Here is a 26,653-nt window from a genome sequence, read left to right as displayed (position 1 = left end):
CCCTCAGACACAAAGTAAGAGACTGTTTCTACTGTAAACTGACCTGAAGATGATTCAGTTTTTTAATGTCAGTTGATAACCTACATTACAGCAATATTCTTTTATAATTCTGTGTTTTTAATTCAATCAGTGATCTTTCTGTTGTTTGAGCATTGACTGCATTATTTCTTCATGTATAGCTTTAATTTTGTGGAAAGAGTGCTTGATTGCTGCTCTGACATGTTTATTAGTTTCTTCAACCAATATTTAATCCAGGTTAAATTGCAGAGGACAGATTGTTTTGTTTGTAGCAGTCACCCATTTGTGGGACTTGCTATCATTTCCCTGTCTCCCCGTTCCAAATTCGGATAGTTGCATGTCTGGGTTGATTGGAGGGTTATGCAGATCACCTGTGTGCAGAGCGTGGGGACTGGCTCCCAGGTGGTGATTGAGAGCAGCTGGGTGCATTCCCATCTCGGACGATCAGGATGTGACGATGCCCTTTTTCCGGGGTTTAAGAGAGGAGAGAAACTGCACACTGTGGTCATTCTGTTCTTTCCTCCACTGGTTACAGACCTCATTTGAAAAGCTTGTCAGACCAGAAACTCTGGCCTGTTCAGGCCCTTTTATGTCTTCTTTCTGGTATTTTCCTTTCTGATGTGAGGGTACTTTTGGAGGGAGTATCATAACATAACCCAAGTGTCCTGAATTGGTTTCCTAGCGCCATCGTGCAAGAAGTTGGGCTTGCCCCACGATAGCCTAAACACCTGCAGGCTTTATTTATTTTTTCACATTAGAGGCATTATTTCCTTATAATTATCGAAGAGGCATTATTTCATTATGAATATTGAAGAGGCATTATTTCATTAATGGGACGTTTCCCATTGCGCAACACCTTGTGAGGTTCTTTAAGTGAATATTATTATTATTATTTTTTATTTCTTTATGTGGCTGGGGGCTGGTTGTCCGACGTCTTACAGAACATCTGTGTTCAATGGGAATCAGTACCGCCACATGTTTGCTTTCTAGACATGCACAACTTAATCTGACAGCCCAGCATCAGGCAGCAGTGCCTTTATTTTAACTGTTACTAAATAAACTGTAATATAAAAATCATTTTTTGACATTTGTCATTTTCAGACCCCAAATGTCAGACAAACATGTGGATGATAAAATCTCTTTAGTGAAATACATCCAGTTTGCAGCTGTAGATAATGTTTAGAACATGCAGAAGGAGATATGAACATAACTATTTCTTGTCATTATTCAGTCATGACCCTGTGCCATGTTTCATGTTACATCTGCTCTTTACAAGAACTAACGATATGTGTAAAACAATTGTTGTTTCCACAGACAGAGAGCAGAGTCTCCAGTATCCAGCTGTCTGTCTATGAAGAGTGACTGGTCCAAAGAAGAACCTCCATACTTCAGTAATGAACCTGGACCCTCAGACACAAAGTAAGAGACTGTTTCTACTGTAAACTGACCTGAAGATGATTCAGTTTTTTAATGTCAGTTGATAACCTACATTACAGCAATATTCTTTTATAATTCTGTGTTTTTAATTCAATCAGTGATCTTTCTGTTGTTTGAGCATTGACTGCATTATTTCTTCATGTATAGCTTTAATTTTGTGGAAAGAGTGCTTGATTGCTGCTCTGACATGTTTATTAGTTTCTTCAACCAATATTTAATCCAGGTTAAATTGCAGAGGACAGATTGTTTTGTTTGTAGCAGTCACCCATTTGTGGGACTTGCTATCATTTCCCTGTCTCCCCGTTCCAAATTCGGATAGTTGCATGTCTGGGTTGATTGGAGGGTTATGCAGATCACCTGTGTGCAGAGCGTGGGGACTGGCTCCCAGGTGGTGATTGAGAGCAGCTGGGTGCATTCCCCTCTCGGACGATCAGGATGTGACGATGCCCTTTTTCCGGGGTTTAAGAGAGGAGAGAAACTGCACACTGTGGTCATTCTGTTCTTTCCTCCACTGGTTACAGACCTCATTTGAAAAGCTTGTCAGACCAGAAACTCTGGCCTGTTCAGGCCCTTTTATGTCTTCTTTCTGGTATTTTCCTTTCTGATGTGAGGGTACTTTTGGAGGGAGTATCATAACATAACCCAAGTGTCCTGAATTGGTTTCCTAGCGCCATCGTGCAAGAAGTTGGGCTTGCCCCACGATAGCCTAAACACCTGCAGGCTTTATTTATTTTTTCACATTAGAGGCATTATTTCCTTATAATTATCGAAGAGGCATTATTTCATTATGAATATTGAAGAGGCATTATTTCATTAAGGGGACGTTTCCCATTGTGCAACACCTTGTGAGGTTCTCTAAGTGAATATTATTATTATTTTTTATTTCTTTATGTGGCTGGGAGCTGGTTGTCCGACGTCTTACAGAACATCTGTGTTCAATGGGAATCAGTACCGCCACATGTTTGCTTTCTAGACATGCACAAGTTAATCTGACAGCCCAGCATCAGGCAGCAGTGCCTTTATTTTAACTGTTACTAAATAAACTGTTATATAAAAATAATTTTTTGTCATTTGTCATTTTCAGACCCCAAATGTCAGACAAACATGTAGATAATAAAATCTCTTTAGTGAAATATATCCAGTTTGCAGCTGTAGATAATGTTTAGAACATGCAGAAGGAGATATGAACATAACTATTTCTTGTCATTATTCAGTCATGACCCTGTGCCATGTTTCATGTTACATCTGCTCTTTACAAGAACTAACGATATGTGTAAAACAATTGTCGTTTCCACAGACAGAGAGCAGAGTCTCCAGTATCCAGCTGTCTGTCTATGAAGAGTGACTGGTCCAAAGAAGAACCTCCATACTTCAGTAATGAACCTGGACCGTCAAACACAAAGTAAGAGACGGTTTCTACTGTAAACTGACCTGAAGATGATTCAGTTTTTTAATGTCAATTAAGCAGCAGTCTGTTATTCTTCACAAGTGGACTTTTCTGTTTTTCTCAGTTGCCTCCTGCTTATTTTTCCTGGCTTTCAATGGCTCATAGTAGCTTGAAGGAGACCTGCAGAGTTTTCTTGTTAACAAAGACATAACAAAGTCATGTTTACATTGACTTACTTACCAAAACACATTGTGTGAACCCTTGTGGTCTAACAAATGTGTTGAATCCATTTCCCTCCTCATGAAACATTTGCAAAGACAATTTTTGAAGCTAGTCTTTTAAATCCTACATTGTTTATATCCATGTTTACTAGCTTGCACTCTTCTTCTTTGCCTTTGCTGGCACTTTGTTGTGTTTGTCTGATTACTTTTGAACCCTTGTAACTGTAGTATATATTATCTTATTTCAACTTGAATGTGCTGAAGCCCAGAGAATGAACAGAAACATGTGTAACTATTCAAATACTTACAATCTGGACTGTTTATGTAGAGAAGGAGCTGCATGCAAATTGTGAGCTGTCAGTTGGCCACCAGTAATGTCATGTGTCATAAAGAATGTGTTCATGTCCACAGAGAGAGGAAGATGAGGGGTGTTTCTGTGGAGGAGCAGCTGTCCTGCTGTTCTTTGTGTCAGGATGTCCTGAAGGATCCAGTCTCTACCAGCTGTGGACACTGGTTCTGCAGACAGTGCATCACCTCATACTGGGACCAGTCTGCTTCATCAGGAGATTCCTCCTGTCCTCAGTGTGCAGAAAGATCCAGAACAAGACCTGGACTGCAGACAGACAGTCAGACCAGCGCTGTACAAAGTAAGACTGAAGATCTGTCTGCTGATGTTATCATCTCTGAAAACAGGGCAGGAATCTACTTTCTCTATCCTACTGAAAATTAACGTAATGAGACATATTTCTTTTTAATTGTACCTTTTTTCTTGTCTTTCAGCAGAAAGTGGTCTGAAGGAGGTTTTAGATGAACATAAGATAAGTCTGAGGAGGAGATGTGAATGCGTGACTGAGGGAATTGATGAAGCAGGAAGTGAAACCCTCTTCAACAGAATCTACACTGAGCTCTACATCACAGAGGGACAGAGTGAAGACGTTAATACCCAACATGAGGTGAGACAGCTTGAAAGAGCTTCCCAGATGGAGACCCTCCATGACACTCCAATCAAGTGTCACGACATCTTTAAAGTATTACCTAACCAACAGAAACACATCAGAGTTGTTATGACGAACGGCATCGCTGGCGTTGGAAAAACCTTCTCAGTGCAGAAGTTCACTCTGGACTGGGCAGAGGGCTCGGAAAACCAAGATGTCAGTCTGGTGATTCTGCTTTCGTTCAGGGAGCTGAACTTGATCAAAGATGAGCAGTATAGTCTCCTCATGCTGATCCATGTTTTCTATCCAACATTACAGAAGGTCACAGCAGACAAGCTCGCTGTCTGTAAAGTTTTGTTCATCTTTGATGGCCTGGATGAAAGCAGACTTTCACTGGATTTCAACAACATGAAGGTCGTATCTGATGTCACACAGAAGTCATCAGTCAATGTGCTGTTGACAAACCTCATTGATGGGAAGCTGCTTCCCTCGGCTCTCGTCTGGATAACTTCCCGACCTGCAGCAGCCAATCAGATCCCTACTACATGTGTTGACAGGGTAACAGAAATACGAGGATTCACTGATGCCCAGAAGGAAGAGTACTTCAAAAGGAGACTCAATGACGAAGAGCTGTCCAGCAGAATCATCTCGCACATCAAGACATCCAGGAGCCTCCACATCATGTGTCTCATCCCAGTCTTCTGCTGGATCACTGCTACAGTGCTGGAGCACATGTTGACTACAGACCAGAGAGGAGAGCTGCCCAAGACCCTGACTGACATGTACTCGCACTTCCTGTTGGTTCAGACAAAGAGGAAGAAGCACAAGTATGATGAGGGACATGAGATGACGGAGCTGACGGAGGCTGACAAGGAAGTTCTTCTGAAGCTGGGGAGGCTGGCGTTTGAACAACTGCAGAAAGGAAACATCATGTTCTACCAAGAAGACCTGGAGCAGTGTGGTCTTGATGTCACAGAGGCTTCGGTGTTATCAGGAGTTTGTACAGAGATCTTTAAAAGAGAGAGCGTGATCTTCCAGAAAACAGTCTACTGCTTTGTTCATCTGAGCATTCAGGAGTTTCTGGCTGCAGTCCACATATACTACTGTTACACCAACAAAAAAACAGACTTACTGGAGGACTTCCTAGGAGATCTGGATGATGACGATGATGATGATGATGATGATGACAGAGACAATCACTTTTACCGATCTCTTGATGTCTTCCTGATGAGAGCCATGTCCATATCTTTCGGCAGTCGAAATGGCCACCTGGACCTGTTTGTTCGCTTCCTTCATGGCCTCTCTCTGGAGTCCAACCAGAGTCTCTTAGGAGGCCTGCTGGGTCAGACAGAGAACAGTCCAGAAGTCATCCAGACAGTCATCAATAAACTGAAGGAGTTGAACTCATACCTGGTAGATTTCAATGCTAACAGAAGCATCAACATCTTCCACTGTCTGGTGGAGATGAACGACCGCTCAGTACATCAGGAGATCCAAGAATTCCTGAAGTCAGAGAACAAATCAAAGAAGGAACTCTCTGTGATGCACTGCTTTGCTCTGGTCAACATACTGCAGATGTCAGAGGAGGTTCTAGATGAGTTTAACCTGGAGATGTACAACACATCACCTGAGGGACGACTGAGACTGATCCCAGCTGTGAGGAACTGCAGAAAGGCTCGGTAAGTCCAGATGTGATTTAACATTATAAATCAGTGTAGGTTAGTAGTTTAGTTCATCAAATATAAATAATATAAAATTCTTATTATTGTTAAAATAGTGCTGTGCTTGTTTATAACTGAAATAAAATGTCAGTTATATTTAGTCATAGATGTTCTGTGACTAAATATAACTGACTGATTAAGTAATGTCAGTTATACAACAATATCTAAAGTTTGCTAACATTAACCAACATTAGTCTCCGTAAACTAAAGGTCATACCCTAGACAAAACCCTTGAGTGTGTTGAACCAAACAGTGGTGCCTTTTATTTCTCAGAAATTCAACTTTTTATTTTAAAGAGGGAAGTTGTGTTACATCGTCTTGTTTTTAAGTCTTTCTTTTATTGTGTTGGTCACAGAAAGAAACTCTCAGGTGTTTTCTCTTTTGTTGGTGTAGGGAAAAGAAGTATTAGGAAATGCACAGAGGACTGATGAATATATAAGAGCAGAATGGTAGAATTCAGACTGTTTAAAGAGATCTTATACACATTAAAGGTCAATGTTACATTTTAATGCTGATACCCTGATAACATCTTTCTGATGACATCATGTTGAAAATAATTCAACCTTATTGGTTTGTTAATTGTGTTTGTGTGCTGAATCAGCTTTTCAGATTCTCAGATAAGAAAGTTGACAACTAAACGTCATGGAGTCATCGGTCATGCACATCTAAACATTTAATTACATTAACACTTAATTATTTACTGGTCTAATATTGTCAAGCCATTTGATTCATGTCTGTTTGTCAACAGTCACTAAATTTTGCCGCTTATGGATGTGAACTTGACAGCAGCAGGTAGCAAAGAGACATGATCTTTTTCAACTGTAACTGTTCACTGAGTTGAACCAAATAAAAATATCCTGGAGTCAAATTAAAAATAGCGGACAGTAAAAAAATTGTTTTATGGTCTCATGCTGACTTTGTGGAGACAGACATGGGATCAGATAACACAGACAGACTATGCACATTATGGATGCCTCAATGTAACTCCATTTTCTCTCCCTTCATCTGCAAGATTAAAGCAAAACAAAGATTAAAGGTTTGCAGGTATGAGAGAGAGTGATGAGAATTACTCTTTGATTCAAGCACAGTGAGATACAATTAGCTGAACTGGGGGTGCTCTGGTAGCCTACTGGTTAAGATGCATGTCATATAACCACAATGTCAGTGGTTTGATTCCAGCAGCATTCCCTGTCTCTCTCTCCTCTTGTTTCCTGTTATCTCTCAACTGTCACTTTACATTAAAGGAATTAAATGCCCCAGTAAAAAAAAAATGAAAAAATGAAAAAAAGATGAGCTGAATCACTGATGTGAAGAGCAAATGTTAATCAAAATAGGGAATGTCAATCTGTTTTGTTATTAAATGCATGAAGTAAATATAAAGTGTCCTCTTTCATGATAACATATGTTGTAATATATGTGTCATGACAGACTTTCTAGCTCTGGACTCTCAGAGACTCACTATGAAGTTGTGGCCTCAGCTCTGAAGTCCAACCCCTCCCATCTGAGAGAGCTGAACTTGAGTCTCAAGGACCTGGAGGATTCAGCAATGAAGCTTCTGTGTGCTGGACTGGAGAGTCCAAACTGTAAACTGGAGACTCTGGGGTCAGTTCACTGGCTGTAGCTTTGATAGTCTTTTCTATATATTTAATTCAAATCCATCACTGAAGTTTCAAATGTTTGTCTAATAAATTTTCAGGAATTGCCTTTGCACAAATCTGTAGAATTTACTTTATTTAAAAAAAAATCCACAGTCTTGTTCTGGGTAAAAATGACTTCCAAAGTTTAAACTAATATGAGGCTTCAGCAGTCTGAATTACACATATCAAGTAAGTGTCTTTGTGTTTCTTCAGTGTTTCCTTGCTGAGCTGCAGTGGAGGGATCGTAACTCAAAGTGGGAATTTTGTACTAAATAGTCTAACTTTGAGTCAGACAAATCAACTGGGTGTCTACCAGACTGTCAAAGCCTCATATTAGCTTCAGCTGAACTTATGAACTCATTTCCTACGGTGTAGATGTGTTAGGAAGAAACCACTTCAGTCAGTATGAACAAGAGGAATGATTACTGCCACCAATAACATGTTTTAATGACACATACCTATTAAACTACCAAATACAGGAAGAAGGTTTAGTTCAACATGTCTGATTTCAAATTGATCCTCTAATTACAGACTTGACTGAGTTCAGCAGCATTTTATGAATCAGTGTTGACATGAATATGTGTCTGAATGTTGTGGTGACATTTGGATGATCCACAATAGCACAGTGACAAAGTCACTCTACTCATTTTGGAGAAAAGCTCATTGATGAGGAGATAGTAATGTTGAACTACACATTTAAAACCTGAACACATCAGATTGGATTATGATAGATTTTTATCTTCATCATTTATTCTTTATTCAGATTGTTCAGCTGCAATGATTTGTCAGAGATCAGCTGTGCTTCACTGGCCTCAGCTCTGAAGTCCAACCCCTCCCATCTGAGACAGCTGCATGTGAACTACAGCAAGCTTCGGGATTCAGGATTGAAGCGGCTGTGTGATTTTCTGGAAAGTCCACAATGTAGACTGGAGACTCTGGGGTCAGTTCAAGATTCAATGATTCAAGATTCCTTTTATTGTCATTCAGCAAAAACATCAGTGATGCAAAGCAGAATGAAATTACGAGCATGGTACCATTTAAAAACACAGATAAAAAAACAGTATATAAAAATAAGAGTGGTCTGTAAATATATATTAAAAAAAGAATAAATAAATAGTTTTTGCACACATGATTGTGTTATATTGCACATAGATAAATAGATAATATTGCACATTTGCATAACACAGACAAAAAAACACAAAAGCACAGTCAGCAGTGTGTTATTTTGTTAAACAGTCTGATAGCAGCCGGGTAGAAGCTTTTACTGAACCTGACAGTGCTGCTACACAGGATGCTGTACCTCTTGCCTGAAGGAGAACAGTTTATAGCAGGGGTGAGTGGAGTCTCTCAGGATGCTGGTTGCTTTAGCCAGTAGGTGTTTCTGGGCCAGATCCTCTATAGGTGACAGTGTGACCCCAATAGTCCTCCCTGCTGTCCTCACCACTCTCTTCAGTGCCTTTCTGTCTGAGGTGTTAGAGTTCTCATGCCAGAGAGAGATGCTGCTGGTCAAAACACTCTCAATGGTGCCCTGGTTGCCGTTGAGATGAGCCCTCTTCAGCCTCTGCAGGAAATGTAGATGCTGGTGAGCGTTTTCCACCAGAGAGGAGGTGTGCAGGGGCCAGGTCAGTTTATTGGCCACATGAACCCCCAGGAACTGAGTGTTCTGTACAGTCTCCACAGCAGTTCCATTGATGAGGATCGGGGTATGCATGAGCTGTTTCCTCCTGAAGTCAATCACCATCTCCTTGGTTTTTTTGACATTCAGTACAAGGTTGTTGTTCCTGCACCAGTCTGGAAAGAGCTTCACCTCTTCCCTGTAAGTGTTCTCCTAGTTGTTCTGGATCAGGCCTACCACTGTCGTGTCAACCGTGTACTTAATGATGTGATTCATACTCCACTTTGTGCAACAGTCGTGCGTGAATCATAAGGGTGAACAGTAAGAGGCTCAGGGCACATCCCTGTGGAGATCCGGTGCTCAGTGAGATGATGGATGAAGTGTTATTGCCTACTCGTACAAATCGAGGCCTGTCTGAGAGAAAGTCCAAGATCCAATTTCACAGTGGAGTGTTTAGTCCAAGTGCCCCAGTTTGTTCACCAGATGCTGGGGGATTATGGTATTGAATGCTGAGCTAAAATCGACAAACAACATCCGTACATGTGTGTTCTTTTTCTCCGGGTGTTCCAGGCTCAGATGAAGTGCGGTGGATAGAGCATCCTCAGTGGAACGATCTGGGGGTGGGTCGAGTGAGGGGGGAAGGACAGATGTGATATGATCCTTGACTAGCCTTTCAAAGCACTTCATTATTATGAGAGTACGTGCTACCGGTCGCTAGTCATTTAGACTAGTGACTGTGGGTTTTTTGGAACTGGGATGATGGCTGAGCTTTTGAAGCATGATGGTTCAGTGGTTTGACTCAGAGAGATGTTAAATATGTCTGGTAGGACATGAATCAGCTGATCCGCGCACCCCTTGAGCACGCACCCTGGTATCATGTCAGGACCTGCAGCTTTCTTTGGGTTGATCGTTCTCAGGGTCCATTGGACATCAGCTGCATCCACATGTAGCACCTGGTTGTCGTGGTGTGGAGTGGCTTTCACTGCTGGTGTTATTAAGTGCTTCAAACCTGCCAAAATAATCATTTCGACGGTTTAGGAAGTCAGTGCTATCATCACAGTCCTGGGGGGCAGACATGTAATTTGTAACAGATTGGATACCCTGCCACAGTCTCTTAGTGTCTCTTTGGTCTTGAAAGTGACTCTGATCTCGCCAGATTTAAAAGCTGAATTTCTTGCTTTTAGCAGGGCTCGAACCTCAGTGGTCATTCATGGTTTCTGATTTGCCTGGGCTGTGATGGTTTTTGTGACACTGACATCCTCCATACATTTTTGAATGTATCCTCAGCCTCAGTGTACTTACCGACATCTGTGATCTGATCTTTGGTGGCAGCCTCTCTGAAGACAGACCAGTCAGTACAGTCAAAACAGTCCTGTAATGCTGACATGGCATATAGACCATGCAGTGGTCTATATGCTGGTGTAAGCATCTCATCGATGTGGTCAGATGAGCCAAGGTGGGGACAGTGTACAGCTGTGAATGCTCCTTTGATGTTGGTATAAGCATGATCCAGTAAGTTGGCTCCCCTTATCGCAAAGTCCACATGTCGGTAAAAGAGAGGGAGAACTTTCTTCATGTTTGCCTGGTTAAAGTCCCCAGCAACAATGAATACTCCCACAGGGTGAGTGGTTTGCTGATCATTTATGGAGCTGTTGAGGATGTTTAAGGCCGCCTTTGTGTCTGCATCCAGAGGTATGTAAACAGCAGTTATGACTATGACAGAGAACTCCCTAGATAAAAGGGATGGCATTTAACTGTCAAAAGCTCAATCCCACAAATGCATGTTCCTTACAAACCATTTAAAAGGGAAATAAACAGGCTTTGCAAGATTTATTGCCAAGAAGCATTGTTACAACAAAGAAATAATCTACCAAACACAAATTTCCTTACTTTTTGTGATATGTTTATATTCTTTAATATGTTTTAATGGATAATGTCTGATCACTATATTGACACACACACACACACACACACACACACTGAGAGACACAGAGAGGTCAATGCGGGTGTTTAAAGCATTTTTCATGAGTCAGTGTTGACATGAATATGTGTCTGAATGTTGTTGTGACATTTGGATGATGTCTGTAGAAAGCTGACATTATGATGATCCACAATAACACAATGACAAAGTCACTGCTCATTTTAGAGAAAAGCTGATTGATGAGGGCATAGTAATGTTGAACTACACATTTAAAACCTGAACACATCTGATTGGATTATAAATGGATTTTTTTTTACCTATATCATTTATTCTTTATTCAGATTGAGTCACTGCAGTTTGTCAGAGATTAGCTGTGCTTCTCTGGCCTCAGCTCTGAAGTCCAATCCTTCCCATCTGAGAATGCTGGATCTGGAGGGAAACATGCTTCTGGATTCAGGATTGAAGCTGCTATGTGATTTTCTGGAGATTCCACACTGTAGACTGGAGGTTCTGAGGTCAGTTCACTGACTGTCTGTTACTATTGTTGATCTAAATGTTTAACAAATGCACCTAATTTATGTAGATACATAACTTACATCCATCAAATTATTCTTTTTTCCATATTTTAATTTTCACTGTACAAAGTTTAATTTGTAGTGATAAAAGATGACCGATTCTTAAAGAAACTAGAAAATGTCCACCTTTTAGTTGTCGAAGTATAATATATATATATATATATATATATATATATATATATATAAGTATAAAGTATAATTTTTGGTAAAGAGTCACATCTGTATACAGAAGATCCTCTCAACTAATATCTGTTTTAAATTGATCAAGTTTAGTTGTTGAAGGAGAAATATTTCTTTATTATATTCTTTAATGTGTTTTAATGAATAATATCCGATCATTAGATTAGATTATTTTTTATTTTGAACATGTTAAAATAACAAAATAAAATATATAGGCAGCGAAACAAAACAAAAAAACAAAAATAATAGCAAACTCTCAGTAAGCAACACAAATAACAACCTTTCAATGTTTGAGGGTGTAGGATGAAGTAAAAAACTTTTCTAGTCTTACCCCTTTTTTATACTTTATTGATCAAATCAAAGCCAAAAAACAGTCAAAACAAGACAAGAGAATAAATATAACTTGCATAGAAACAATAACAATGAACATAAACAACAAAAGTCAAAAAGACACTCTGTACCAAATCATAATATTCCAGTCCATCTCTTTGTTCATCCATTCTATATCTGTTCAATATGTTATTTTTAAAGATTTGTTTAACCTAATGTTCTACATTAGGGATGCACAGTGTTGGATTTTTTGCTGATATCCAATATGCCGATATTTCCAACTTATTGTGGCCAATTGCTGATGCCGATACCGATATATGCACTTTTTTTCCACAGCTGGCTGAGGAGACTCTTATGCATGCCAGCATAGATTGTACTAAGTATGATCAAGAAGGACAATATATGAAGGAAGAACTTAGGAAGACTGGAGTTCAGGAGCTCAACGTTAAAACTTTAATGAACATGCCAAGTGGGTGGAGCAGTAGAGTTTTCTTTGAGTTTATTAGACAGACAGGATTAATGTATAGGATTTAATCTCTGGTCCACACTCTGGAGCAGAAGGTGGCGGTAATGCACCTAATACGCTGGTTGCCAACTGCCATTTTAAATCAAAAAGAAGAAGTTTTTTCCAAACAGAGTGGTACATCCTGTCAGCCAAAGTGTTTCCTATCTGTACAGCCGAGCATAGCAGCTCCTTGACGGACTGTTTCACCTCGATGGTCCCAGTGCTTCCTTCATGGGCTCCATTTCAGTCAAGCTGCCTGACAGACCCACTGCTTCTTCCCACTTTAACTTTAATAACAAACCTAGGCTTGGTGCTCCGGTTGGATCCACATGGGGAGCCGGGGCTAACGTTAGCTGAGAGGCTAGCGGAGCGTTAGCCGCAGCATGACCAGAAGAAAGCACAGCCAGCTAGCCTCCCAGCTAACGTTAGCCCCGACTCTCCATTCGGATCCAACCAGAGCACCGCACCCCAGTTTGTTATTCAGGTTAAAGTGGGAAGAAGCAGCTGGTCTGATGGGCAGCTGAGTGAAGTGGAGCCTGCGGACGAAGCACCTGGACTGTCAGGGTGACACAGTCCGTCGAGGGAAGCACAGTCAGGTGGCGTTGGACAAGGTGACATATCGGCCACTCATTTCTTCACTACGGTTGTTCCATAGATTAACTCCCTTTGTTATGATTTAATGAAGTTTTTATATTTGTCCCCACTACTTGTTTTTTGAACATACATATTCCTCTGATATCATACTTGCTTTCCCTCATTTGATACAACCTTTGGATACTATTCCAGTCCGAGTCCTTAAATTTTAGTGCATTTAGTTTGATGAAGAGTGGGTTTGTTGGTTTTCTGTAAGTGGTTTTATTTACGGTTCTTATGGCTCTTTTTTGAGTTAGTTGAGCGATTCCCAAATATTATAAATTTTGTTTTGCTTAAAGTTAGTGTTAGTTTATTTTAATTAAACCAACTCTTTAGTTTCTTCAATTCATTTCCTATTGTATCCAAAAGTTGTTCCATATTATCCCCCAAGCAGAGTAAATTTGTGTCCTCGGCAAATAAAATTGTTTTTAGTGTTCTGGAAACCTCACATATATTATTTAATAAACAATAAGATAGTCCCTACACTGAGCCCTGGGGAACCCTACACTTAACCTTCAGTAGTTGTGATTTAACGTGATTAATTTTCACACATTGATTCCTATTCTCTAGGTAACTGGTTAGCCAAGAGAATGCTACTCCTCTGATTCCATATTTTTGAAGTTTCATTAATAATAAGTTGTGGTCAACCGTATCAAATGAATTTTTCAGATCTAGTAATAATCCTACAGCATATTCTTTATTTTCTATAGCAGTTGTTATCTCCTCCACAAATTCCATAAGTGTATATGAAGTAGTCCTATTGTTTCAAAATCCATATTGTTGATCACACAGTATGTTTTGTGATAAAGTCATCTAATCTCAAATGGAATATTTTTTCCAGAATTTTAGAGAATTGTGAAAGCAAAGAAATACATCTGTAATTTGAGAATATGTGTCTATCTCCAGCCTTATATATGGGTATGACTGTAGCCATTTTCATTTTACTTGGAAAAACACTGGTTTTCAAAGATTGATTGTACAAATATGTAATGGGTTTCACCATACAGTCAGTTATACTTTTGACCAATGACATATCAGTGTCATTCCAGTCTATAGACTTCTTGCTCTGAAATCCTTTAATGTCAATAATTTCCTTTTCATCTGTTCCTTTTAAAACGTTGATTCTTTTACATGTACATTTTTACACTCTCCCCTATCAAACCAGGAACAACACCAACAAAAACTTCATTACATTTATTTACAACTAAGGTCATACCATTAATAGTTGTATTGGTTTTGGTTAAGAAGTGGTTTGGGTATCCTGTCTTCTCAGTTCTTTCTAGCAATGTTTTTCAGCACTTTCCATGTATTATTTTGGTTGTCCTCCAGTAAATTACTGTAGTAATCCCTTTTACTGCTTCTAATAATTTTCGTCAGTTTGTTTTTATATGTCTTATATATGTGTTCTGCTTCTTTTGTTCTCTTCTTTAAAAAGTCTCTATATAATACATTTTTCCTCTTACATGCATTTAATATCCCCTTAGTTACCCAAGGCTTTTCAGCAGCTTTCTGTTTTACTACTGTCTTTACTAGAGGACAGTTTTTTTCATAAAGAGCGGTTGTTATGGACAAAAATGTGTTATATGCTTCGTCTACATCTTCCACATAGATTTTGTTCCACTCTTGTATCATCAGATCTTTTTTAAAAGAATTAAGCACCCTTTCTGTTTTTTGCCTAATTATTTTGTAAGTTGTCACATCTTTATTTGTCCTTGTACAGCTCTGAATGACCGCATACACCGGCAGATGGTCACTTGTATCATTTATGATTAGTCCACTCATTACTTTCCTATCAATTACATTAGTTAATATATTATCAATTAGTGTAGCACTGTGTGTTGTTGTTCTGGTTGGGCATGTAATTGAAGGGTGTAGGCTCACACTGTGCATTGAATTGATGAATTCTGTAGTGGTATTGTGTTTGAGTAGGTTGAACAAATCAATATTGAAGTCCCCACAAACAAAAGCATTTTCTTGTTATTTATGTTCTCATACATTCCAGACAGCTTATCCCTAAATGTATCAATACATGATCCTGGAGTTTTGTATACACAACTTATTAGTATGTTTTTTGATTTCTCTATTTCTATTTCCATGGTGGTGCATTCCGTGATATTGTCTACTACTTGTGACAAGCTTTTAGTAGATTTACTTTTATAGTTTTTGTTGAAGTATAAGGCAACTCCTCCACCCTTTTTTTGATTTCTATTTGTAAAATACATCTCAAATCCCTCTGTCAATCATAGCAGTTTGTTCCTCATTGAGCCAAGTTTCAGAGATTGCTATTGCAATGAATTGCCTGTTCAGTTGTGTTCGACAATGTTTGATCTTAGAAAGGTTTGAATTCAGGCTCCTACTATTGAAATGTATAATAGATATTACTCCATACATTTTAAAATTTCTGTTTAACTCTTCTTCAGTAGAAATCGCAATGGATCCATGTGTTGATGTAGAAATGGTTCTCAGGATCAATATCATTTTCCATGTCATTTCCTTTATGTTCAGTGAATTCAAAGGTTTTCAGTCCAAGTGTTTCATATTCAGATATCAGTTCTTGTTGTTGATCAGTATCTCCAGTTGGAGATAAATGACATTTGTCATAGCTTGTCATGGGTTGTGATTGTCATGGTTTGCAGATTTATTACCTTTACTGATCTCTCCTGGGTTATCATCTCTGATACTTGTTCAGGGGTCCGTTTCACAAAGCAGGTTCAACAAACTCTGAGTCTAATCCTGAACTCTGAGTTGATCTACTCTGAGATAAGAAACTCTGAGTTTCCGGTTCCAGAACAGCTGATTTGAGTCAGTTTATTCAACTCGGAGTAGTTTCACCTGGAGTTAAGCGCGTGCACCACAACTATAAAAAGCCAGCATCAATGGAGCCCTGATTCAACGAGTCACCATGGCAACGGGGAAGAGGAGGGCGGTGTTTTTCACCCCACTAGAATTAGAAATCTTAATGCGATAATACGGCGAGTTTGAACATGTTTTCAAAAAGAAGTGCAACACCGCTGCAGCTGCAAAAGAGAGGGAGACGGCGTGGGAGAACATCGCTGCTCGGGTCAATGCGTAAATTTAAATGTAGTCCTTTGCAATCACAATAATATTACAGAGGAAAACTGCTTGATTGGTCGCCTATTAATTTATTTCATTTAGGTCCAAGCGCACTTGGCAGCAGTTTAGGATGAAATATAAAAACATTGTTCAAACAGGTGAGACCTCGGCATAATCTCATGGGGGTACCTCATTTTGATCATGTTTTACATTGTAAAGTAAATATTAAGTGGCTGTTTGACTGAGCAGTTGTTTTATCCCCAACATAATGCTGGTTTCACACACATAAATGTCTTCTCATCTACATCATGTTCTGTTAAATAATTAATCCTATTTAAACTAACACAGACTTCTACTCAGCCAACAGAAAGAAGGCAGATGTCCGTAAAACGGGTGGTGGTCCAGCACCGCCACCTCTAACGGAGGCAGAGGAGCTGGCCCTAAGCCAGACTATAGGAAGGCCAGTGGCTGGCCCCGACACTGTACAAAAAACTTCGGTTTGCAAAGAAACGCAGCGCAACACATAATATCTGCTGGGATGTGAGAGCATGACTACGATTAGTAATGTTGCAAATGTAAGGACGGATTAGGTTGTGTATGTAGATGATGGACTGTGACGTGAAACGGTACCGCTCAAAAAGATAATTGTCTGGAAATGCTAGAACATCTATGCGTGGTCTGATAACCTCAACGAATATTTAATTCTCTGCGCAGTAATGCTGCACCTTCATCCACGAAATCGTTATCAAAAGGACATGCCATGTTAGTGAAAAATGTTACTGTGCCTAATGGACTTCTACTGTACTGACTGATTTTTTTTTTTTTCTTTTTAATGATTTTTTTAAATGATAGACGGCAGAACTCGCCTGCTGACTGAATGAATGAGGAAATCAAATGGAGTGTGTGGCTCTGAAAGAGGGCGGAGACTGAGAGAAACTCGAGGTTCATTGAGAAAAACCTGGTCCCGACCAGGTTAGGTTCATAGAGTCTGTTGCTACGGTAACTGACCGAGAGCTTAAGTTACCCCTCTCTGTGAAACAGGCTAGAGTTATCCCTCTTTCTCTGGTTTGAGTTACCTCCCTTTTTGAAACGGAAAACTCAGAGTTTCCCTCATTTCAGGGTTAACAAACTCTGAGTTTTCACTAAACCTGCTTTGTGAAACGGACCCCTGGTCTACAATGTCTTTGATGGCCAGCACTTTGGCGTCCTCTGGTGGTCCATTTAGTTTTATGAATACTTTACAGTTAGATGTCCATGTTTATTGAATCCTGTTTTGTTTCCTCAAGATGCGTGCTGGTCTGGTGATGTCAGCATTTTTCCTCGTCATGTGCTCGTTGATATACACATTGGTTCCCTTCAGCTTTCTCCCCTGCTTGAGCAGTGCTGGGGTTTTTTCTGCTCACAAAGGAAATTATTATGGCTGGTTTCATGCTTTTGTTTTTTGGGGGGAGAGGATGACACACCAGAGGGATGTACTATGAAGCAACATATCCAGGCTTTCTTTGTGTGAGCTGGCTCAACAAACCCTAAACTTGCGATCAGAGATAAGTAGTATCATGACGGTGGATATGAACTTTCTTTGTTAACCCAGGCTTTCTGCTTCAGGCTCTGTGCATGGCCCCATGAAAGGGGACATTTGGCGCGTCATTTGACTCTTTTTCTGCACAAAATGGAAGGATTGTGTGCCGCCTACCTCAGTCAGGAGGAACAGGTCATAATAATGGAGAGCTGTGAATAATATAAGTACATTATCACAGCAAAAATCAACATTGTAGCTGCAAATAAGGTGAGAGATGAATGCTGGCAGAAAATTGCTAATTGTGTAAATTTGTTAATTAAAACACTAATTAATTAATTAATTAATTATGTAATTAGTTTATATACTTATTTTACCACTCAATACACTCTCCGTGCCTCCCACATCCAAAGCTCTTAAACTTTAACCTTGATGCAGCAGATTTAAACATTATACTCAAGAAGTGCATTTAGGTCTGACTCTGTCCCATAATGAAGTGTAAGTGGAAATCACTTTAGGTTTTGGCCAAATCAAAGTGAAATTAATATTATAGACTGAATATTATCTGTGATAAATACCAATAGACTAATTGATTTTATTTTATTTTTCTTGTTCAAAGTATTTCTTCATTAGTTTTTTTTATTATTTTAAATACAGTTTGATATATTGTAACAAAATCCCATCCCGCAAGTAACCCTAACCTCTTGCACCATTACAAATTTACAATATGACATATCAAATCAATGATAAGTATGATGACATGATGGCCTCCACCCCTCCCTGGAAGGCTCTCACCTGTTATCAACCAACATTGAACTGACTTTGTTATCTTGTAAGGCTTCTGCCGCCTGACTCAGTCAAGCCATCTGACTGTTCTTCCCTGGACACATAGTATCCCTGTTAGGATCACAACTAGATCAAATACTAACCATCTTAAGCATCCTATGTTGTCAACTGCTAGGCTTGATAATTTAATTACAGTTTGCCACAGTAATTCCAATTCAGTTCAGCCACTCAATGTTGTCTTTGCTCTTTTAAACACTCAGTCAGTGTCTAACAAATCTTTCATTCTCAATGACCTAATGACAGCCCACAATCTTGTTTTCCTGTTCCTCACTGAGACCTGGCTTAAACCTGGGGGATGCGCTAGTGGAGCTCTGCCCACCCAGCTACAGTACTTTGAATGCTCCAAGACTAACAGGCTGTGGTGGCGGCATTGCAACTGTTTTTAAGAATAACTTCACTTGTACTCCATTCAATTTTGGCTCCTTCAACAGTTTCAAAATTCTTTAATTTAAAATGGTGATTTTAACATCCATATTGACAACCCATCTAACTCATTTGCCCTAGACTTTTTAAACATCTGCAATTCTTTTAACCTTGTGCAGCACGTCTCTGGACCTACTCATAACTGTTGACACACTCTTGATTTAGTTTTGACTCTGGATATGCCTCATAACTCCTTGAATACGATTGAATTTGCCTCTGACCATAAATGTATTATCTTTGATGTACACCTGTTACCTCCTCCAATAATCCAGAAATGTAAAATCTGCTCCCGCAGCTTTAATGAACATTCGCCTGTCCTGCTTTCAAGCTACCTCTCTAATTTGGTCAATTGCCCTCCTCACTTCAATAATATTAATGATTTTGTTCATTGGTTTAATGATTTATGTACATCAGTTCTTGATTTTTCTGCTCCATTCATTTCCAGGTCTGTCCCAGTTACTAACACAACTCCCTGGATCAATGAAAGTATCAGACAGCAAAGAAGGGAATATAGGAAAGCAGAATGTAGATGGAATAAAACCAATCTTGAAACCCATCATCTCCATATGAAGAATTTACTGGTTAAACGGAATCAAACTATTAAAGATGCACGAACAGCTTACTTTTCTGATTTAATTAATAGTAACAGAAATAATTCAAGATTTCTCTTTAGCACTATCAATCATCTTGTAAATCCCTCTCCTCCTGCCATTCCTGCTTCACCTACTACTGATTGTGAAAACTTCCTATCTGTCTTTGTTGGCAAGATCGATGGTCTCAGATCACATTTTACCTCTACTGTGTTAGCCCCAGCTCCATCCAGTTGTCCTGTTTTATTGTCTGAATTTTCTCTGATTACTCTCCAGCGTCTTGCTAACACTGTAGCCCAAATGCGTCCCTCCTTCAGCTCATGTGACTTGATCCTCACCAAATTTCTCAAATCCGTCCTACCTGTATTAAGTCCCTCCCTACTCTCCATTATTAATTATTCTCTCTCTTCTGGCACTGTACCTGATTATTTTAAAACCACCGGTGTCCAGCCTCTCCTTAAAAAACCCTCTCTCAACCCAGCCCAGTTAGAGAATTATAGACCGATCTCCAAACTTTTCTATCCTTTTCTACCCAAAATCCTTGAAAAAATTGTCACTGACCAACTCCTGAACCTGGTTGAGGATCATAGAATCTTTGATAAATTTCAATCCGGCTTTCGTCACACAGCACTGAGACAGCACTATTGAGAGTACACAAATGACATCCTCATGCATGCTGACAAAGGTGAATACTCCATTCTCATTCTACTTAACTGCTGCATTTGATACCATATATTGCCCCCTACTGTTCTTGAACAATTAATCCACACATTCATTTTCTCCCGGTTAGACTACTGTAACTCCCTCTGCACCTGCCTCAGTCAGTCTTCTCTAAAACATTTACAGTCAAATACAGGAGCTAGACTTCTAAACAGAATTAGCCGTAGGTCCCACATCACCCCTGTTCTTGCATCCCTCCATTGGCTTCAAGTAAAATTCAGAATAAACTACAAGATCCTGCTGATTACATATTAAGCACTCCATGACCTCGCCCCTAGCTACATTTCTGTGCTCCTTGTTCCCCACTCCTCTTCACAACCTCTCCGATCCTCAAATCTTGGCCTTCTATCTATCCCCCGCACAAACCGCAAATCAAAAGGTGACCGCACATTTGCATTCTTAGCCCCAACTCTGTGGAATCATCTTCCACAATCTGTTAGATTGGCTGAATCCATGGATTGTTTTAAACGACGCCTCAAAACCCATTTATATTGGCAAGCCTTTCTATAAACCTCCTTTCTTGTACCCATGCCCTAATTTATTTCATTTTGGTTGATTGCTCTCTGTGTCATGTTTGTCTATTTTATTGATCTATCTATTCCGATTTTGTGTGTGTCTGTGAAGTGCTTTGTAACTGTGTGTTTTAAAAAGTGCTATATAAACTTAGCACAAAAAGTAAGTAAATTTGTGTTTGGTAGATTATTTCTTTGTTGTAACAACAATTAACAATTATTTCCCTTTTAAATGGTGCCACATTTGTAAGGAACATGCATTTGTGGGATGAGCAGCAGAGCTGAGTATGTGGGTTGCACCCATGAAAAAATTGCCAAATCTTCTCTGCCAATGCCAAACGGCTTATTTTGCTGTTGCTATTGACTCTTGTTTTGAGCTTCTGGTACCCCCAGGTCAGCATCGGAAATTAGCGGGGGGCAAGGGCAAAAATGCCCCAAGAAATATCAGAATGCCCCTAAAAACCGTGATTGAGGGGCAGAAATTGCCCCCAAAAATTTGAAAAAAATAATTTTATCTTTACCAATTTAGGTCAATATCCTAATTTTACATGATGCCATCATTTTATTTTCATCCAATTAATTTAATTTCAATTTCAACACACAAACACAAACAGTGCTGTTGTTCACACTATGCACTATGATACCTGACAGAGGTGTTGCACTCCTGCTGCACCTGCAGTGAAGTTCGCTGCCAGGATGGACCGCTACAAAAACTCTAACTGCTCCACCCGATGAAAGCAACCTAAGTCCCAGGCCGTCACCAACACCACCACCAGCAAGCAAAATAAAGACGAATAAGACGGCAAAGAAAGTTGCGGCTTTAACTATTGAAAAATGGACAATAGACTGGCTTGGTGTTGAATAAATGAATAAGACGACTCTCCTCTACTGCAAGGCATGCAGGGCTCACCCTCCTGAAAATAGCCTGGAACCGCGAAAAAGTAATCACGACTTTATCAAATGACGCGAACAGGTCAAAAAAGTGTTCGGCTCATCGGCACCAAGCCAGCAAACATAATCGATTTGCTTATGATAAGTAATATTAACGCTAACGCTAGTGTATTTTGTCTGGCACGTTAGCCAATATAGCTAACTAACGTTAATGTTAATACATATACGTGGGTCTTGCCGACCGGTGGAGTGATCATTGCAGTTTTACAGAGGCTGTTTTATACTCTCATCTCATATATTCTCACTTTTTTATATAGATATACGGCATTATAGCTGTAATGGAGATCTGTCACTAAGCCACCTTCGCTTTTATTTATTTTTTCACTGAACAAAACCGGCATAATACCACCGTGTGTGCTTTTACATAGCATCCCAGCATGATGTGTAACACAATAGCGTCAGCTCCCTGTCCAGCCATGCCAGCTATCCCGAAGCTTCACACAGACGTCCATCCGGCTATGACTACCTCCGTAGCCAACTTATTGGAGGAGCAACTCTGCCCCCCTCTGCGTGTCCATACCTTTTATACAGAACAGCGAGGTGGAATAAAGGTGCAGCATTCCCACCTTGAACAGGCTGTGTAAAAAGGGCAGCAACTAACATTAATGGCTCAGTGCATCGAGTGAAATGAGCTTTTATTCCCAAATCTAGAACATTTTTTTTACTAACCAATGAGGCAGTGCTGGATAATCGAGTCTATTATGTTATTTTCATCATGTCATCCTGGTCAAAACGTCAGCAAGGATAAATTTGGAGATGAAATAAAGAATGCTAAAAAAAACTTCAGCTGAAGGCATTTCCAGAACTGCATCAATAAAGAAGGAATATTACTCGTTTTGGCTCTTTTGACAGTACTTGTAGCTACTGGTCTGTAATATTGTAAAACCGTGGCATACAATGCATCAGACCCACAATGACAACGATAGACTGGCTATGACTTGTAGGAGGTCTGAATATGACATTATCCCCCCAACCAGAACTTTTGGTCAATTTAATTAGATCAAACCAATTAAATTTCATCATGATCTCAAGATCATTATGTTATACTGTCATCTAGTGGTTTATACTGAAGGTTCTTCCTAAATAAAACCTTAGTTGTTGAAAGGAAATTGATGCATTAATTTGCTTTTCATGTGCTTATTATAGTTAGAACATGCAGACAATTATTACAAATGAGACGGTGTTTACTGAGGAGGTTTTGGTTACACAAGGTGATGATTACTGTATTTATTTTAATCTGCGCTCATTTCACATTAAAAACAGCAATTTTATGCACTAATTACTATTTTTGCCCCCAAAATTTAGTAAATGCCCCAATTTTTTAGACAGTGGGGGCAAAAGTTGCCCCCCCAAATTTTTTAAAATTTCCTACACTGCCCCAGGTGCTACCAGTCAGGTGCCTGATTGGCACTGATCTGGATAGGGCCTGTGCAATAGGGCAACTTCAAGCTGGTGTTCCGTAAAACCAAGTTGCAGCATTATTTGGAGTGAGCCCTAGTACCATCTCCAGAGTGAAGGCCAAGTTCCATATAACGGGGGATGTCAGAGACAGGCCGCAAAGTGGGTGTCTCAAGAAGACGACACCCCAAGAAGACCGTTTCCTCACCCTGTCAGCACTTAGATACCGTAGGCTGTCTTCTACAGATTTGCAGTCAAGATTTGCAGGACGATATGGCCACGGCTCTCTGAGACTGCATGCAGCCAATCTCCGGTCTCATAGGGCTGCCAGGAGGCCTGTCATGACTGCCCTTCACCGTCAGGCCCGTTTGCGCTGGTATAGGCAACACATGCACTGGAACCTGAACATGTGGAGGAATGTTATGTTCAGCAATGAGTCCAGATTCTGCCTATGGCAGTTGGATCATAGGGTCAAAGTGTGGAGAAGACAGGGAGAATGCTATGCTGATTGCTGCACCGATAGAGCAATTGGTGGAGGCAGTGTGATGGTGTGGGGCAGCATCTCCCTCACTGAAAAAACAAGGCTTGTCATCATTGGAGGCAATCTCAATGCAGTGATATCGAGATGAGATTCTGCAACCAGTGGCAATCCCATATCTCCACAGTCTGGGACTGAACTCTATCCTCCAAGATGACAACATTCACCCCCCACAGAGCGGGGTTTATCAGAGACTACCTCCAGAATTTGAGAGTGGAGAGAATGGAATGGCCTACCAGCAGTCCTGACCTCAACCCCATTGAACACTTGTGGGATCAGCTTGGGCGTGCTGTTCATGCCAGAGTGAGCAATACAACCACATTGGCTGACTTGCGACAAATGCTGGTTGAAGAATGGGATGCCATCCCACAGCAGTGTGTGACCAGGCTGGTGACCAGCATGAGGAGGAGGTGCCAGGATGTTGTGGCTGTGTATGGTTCTTCCACATGCTACTGAGTCTCCTGTTTGTTAAATGAATAAATTGCTAAATTGCCAATATATCTTGTTTCTTCAAACTTCCAAGCCGCTGACAAAAAGGTCATTCATCCTGGAGTATTGTTCCAGGTCTGACACATGGCCCTCCAACATGGTTATTTTTTATTCTTTTCAACATTTTGTCTTTTCAGTTCCTTTATTTCTCCCATCAAGTCCATTATCAGTTTCTGTTGTTTTGAGATATTTGCAATCTCTTCCGACATAAAGTTTAGAGACTTCTTTATGTCTTCAACTTCCTCTTCTGTAATTGTGCTTACCGTCTTTGGTCCCATCCTGTTTGCCCAGTGCAAGACGTGTGGAAGACCAGAGAGTGTCTGCAGCAAGTCCAAAATAGGGTTTCAACAGTTGCTAGGTTACCAGCAGCAACATGGTTGAGCCGGTATACAGCCAGGCAAGGCTAGCTAGTCCAGGCTAGTGAGTGGTCTCGCCAGCCTCTGCTGTCAAAGGACCAAGTTCAAGGTATAGCTATCAGTCTAGCTGAGAGGAAGGAATATATCCCAATGCAGACAGTCAGAGGTCCTGTTACACACAGGCAGGTTGGGCGAAGTGTGTTTGTATGGTCACTTCGGTCCAGTGTATGGCTAGGCTAAGCTAGCTATGCTAAGCTAACTCACTGGCTTACCATCCTTGGTCTTCCAAATCCATGGTCTTAAATCGTTGTCTCAGTCCAGGCGTTGGTCAAATCGAAGATATATCAATCAGGTAATCCAAGATCTGAAATCCCAAAAAAGAGTTGTTTTATGTGAAACAGTCAAAAGCCGGGGGACACAAAGTACAGACACACAGTAACACAGCGAAAACTCCTCCAATTGATGATCATTGATATTGATCACTCAGAACACACACAGACACAAAAGGACACAGAGAGATCAATGCAGGTGTTTAATCATTGTTTATAATTTTTGGTAAAGAGTCACATCTGTATACAGAATCCTCTCAACTATATCTGTTTTAAATTGATCAAGTTTACTTGCTGAAGGAACAAATATTTCTTTACTATATTCTTTAATGTGTTTTCAGTGTTGACATGAATATGTGTCTGAATGTTGTGATGACATTTGGATGATGTCTGTAAAAGGCTGACATTATGATGAGCCACAGTAACACACTGACAAAGTCACTCCACTCATTTTAGAAAAACGCTCTTTGATGAGGACATAGTAATATTGAATTACACATTCAAAACCTGAACACATCTGACTGGATTATAAATGGATTTTTCTTTGTTCAGGTTGGGTCACTGCAGATTGTCAGAGATCAGCTGTGCTTCTCTGGTCTCAGCCCTGAAGGCCAACCCCTCCCATATGACAGTGCTGGATCTGGTGGGAAACAAGTTTCAGGATTCAGGATTGAAGCTGCTGTGTGATTTTCTTGAGAGTCCACACTGTAGACTGAAGAAACTGAGGTCAGCTCACTGACTGTCTGTTACTATTGTTGATCTTAATGTTTAACAACTGAACCTAATTTATGTACATACATAACTTACAGCCATCAAGTTAATTTTCTTTTTTCCACATTTAAATTTTTACTGTACAAAGTTTAATCTGTAGTTATAAAAGATGACTGCTTCTTAAAGAAACTGTAGAAAATGTCCACTGTCAGTTGTTAAAGTAAATTAATGTTTATAATTTTTGATAGTCACACCTGTATACAGAAGATCCTCTCAACTAATATCTGTTTTAAATTGATCAAGTTTACTTGTTGAAGGAGAAATATTTCTTTATTATGTTCTTTAATGTGTTTAAATGAATAATTTCTTATTATTAATATTGATCCCTTAGAATGAACACACACACACACACAGATAGAGAGAGAGAGAGAGAGAGAGAGAGAAGGACACAGAGATAAATGCAGGTGTTTAAGGTATTTTTTATGAATCAGTGTTGACATGAATATGTGTCTGAATGTTGTGGTGACATTTGGATGATGTCTGTAGAAGGCTGACATGATGATCCACAATAACACGATGACAAAGTCACTCTACTAATTTTAGAGAAAAGCTCATTGATGAGGACATGGTAATGTTGAACTACACATTTAAAACCAGAACACATCTCATTGGATTATAAATGGATTTTTATCTACATCATTTATTCTTTATTCAGATTGGGTTCCTGCAGTTTGTCAGAGATCAGCTGTGCTTCTCTGGCCTCAGCTCTGAAGTCCAACCCCTCTCATCTGAGAGAGCTGATTCTGGATGAAAACAAGCTTCTGGATTCAGGTTTGAAACTGCTGTGTGATTTTCTGGAGAGTCCAGACTGTGGACTGGAGACTCTGAGGTCAGTTCACTGACTGTCTGTTACTATTGTTGATCTTAATCTTTAACAACTGAACCTAATTTATGTAGATACATAACTTACATCCATCAAGTTAGTTTTCTTTTTTCCGTATTTTAATTTTTACTGTACAAAGTTTAATCTGTAGTTATAAAAGATGACTGCTTCTTAAAGAAACTGTAGAAAATGTCCACTGTCAGTTGTTAAAGTAAATTAATG

At 39.8% G+C, this 26,653-nt stretch overlaps 1 protein-coding gene across 1 annotated transcript; it reads left to right on the top strand.

Annotated features, from left to right (window-relative positions):
- Positions 1-26,450, top strand: LOC122996600 (NLR family CARD domain-containing protein 3-like). The gene is made up of 8 exons (XM_044372156.1): positions 1-14; positions 3,475-3,710; positions 3,847-5,677; positions 7,148-7,321; positions 8,120-8,296; positions 11,234-11,407; positions 12,348-12,350; positions 26,264-26,450. Exons 2-8 carry the CDS (start codon positions 3,485-3,487, stop codon positions 26,448-26,450), a joined length of 2,772 nt encoding a protein of 923 aa, XP_044228091.1. The 5' UTR covers positions 1-14; positions 3,475-3,484.
- Positions 26,451-26,653: the final 203 nt, after the last annotated feature.

Source organism: Thunnus albacares, chromosome 14, assembly GCF_914725855.1.
Source record: "Thunnus albacares chromosome 14, fThuAlb1.1, whole genome shotgun sequence".
Classification (NCBI taxonomy): domain Eukaryota; kingdom Metazoa; phylum Chordata; class Actinopteri; order Scombriformes; family Scombridae; genus Thunnus; species Thunnus albacares.
Note: the sequence above shows the minus strand (reverse complement) of the source record. Positions and strands in the feature narration are given on the sequence as shown.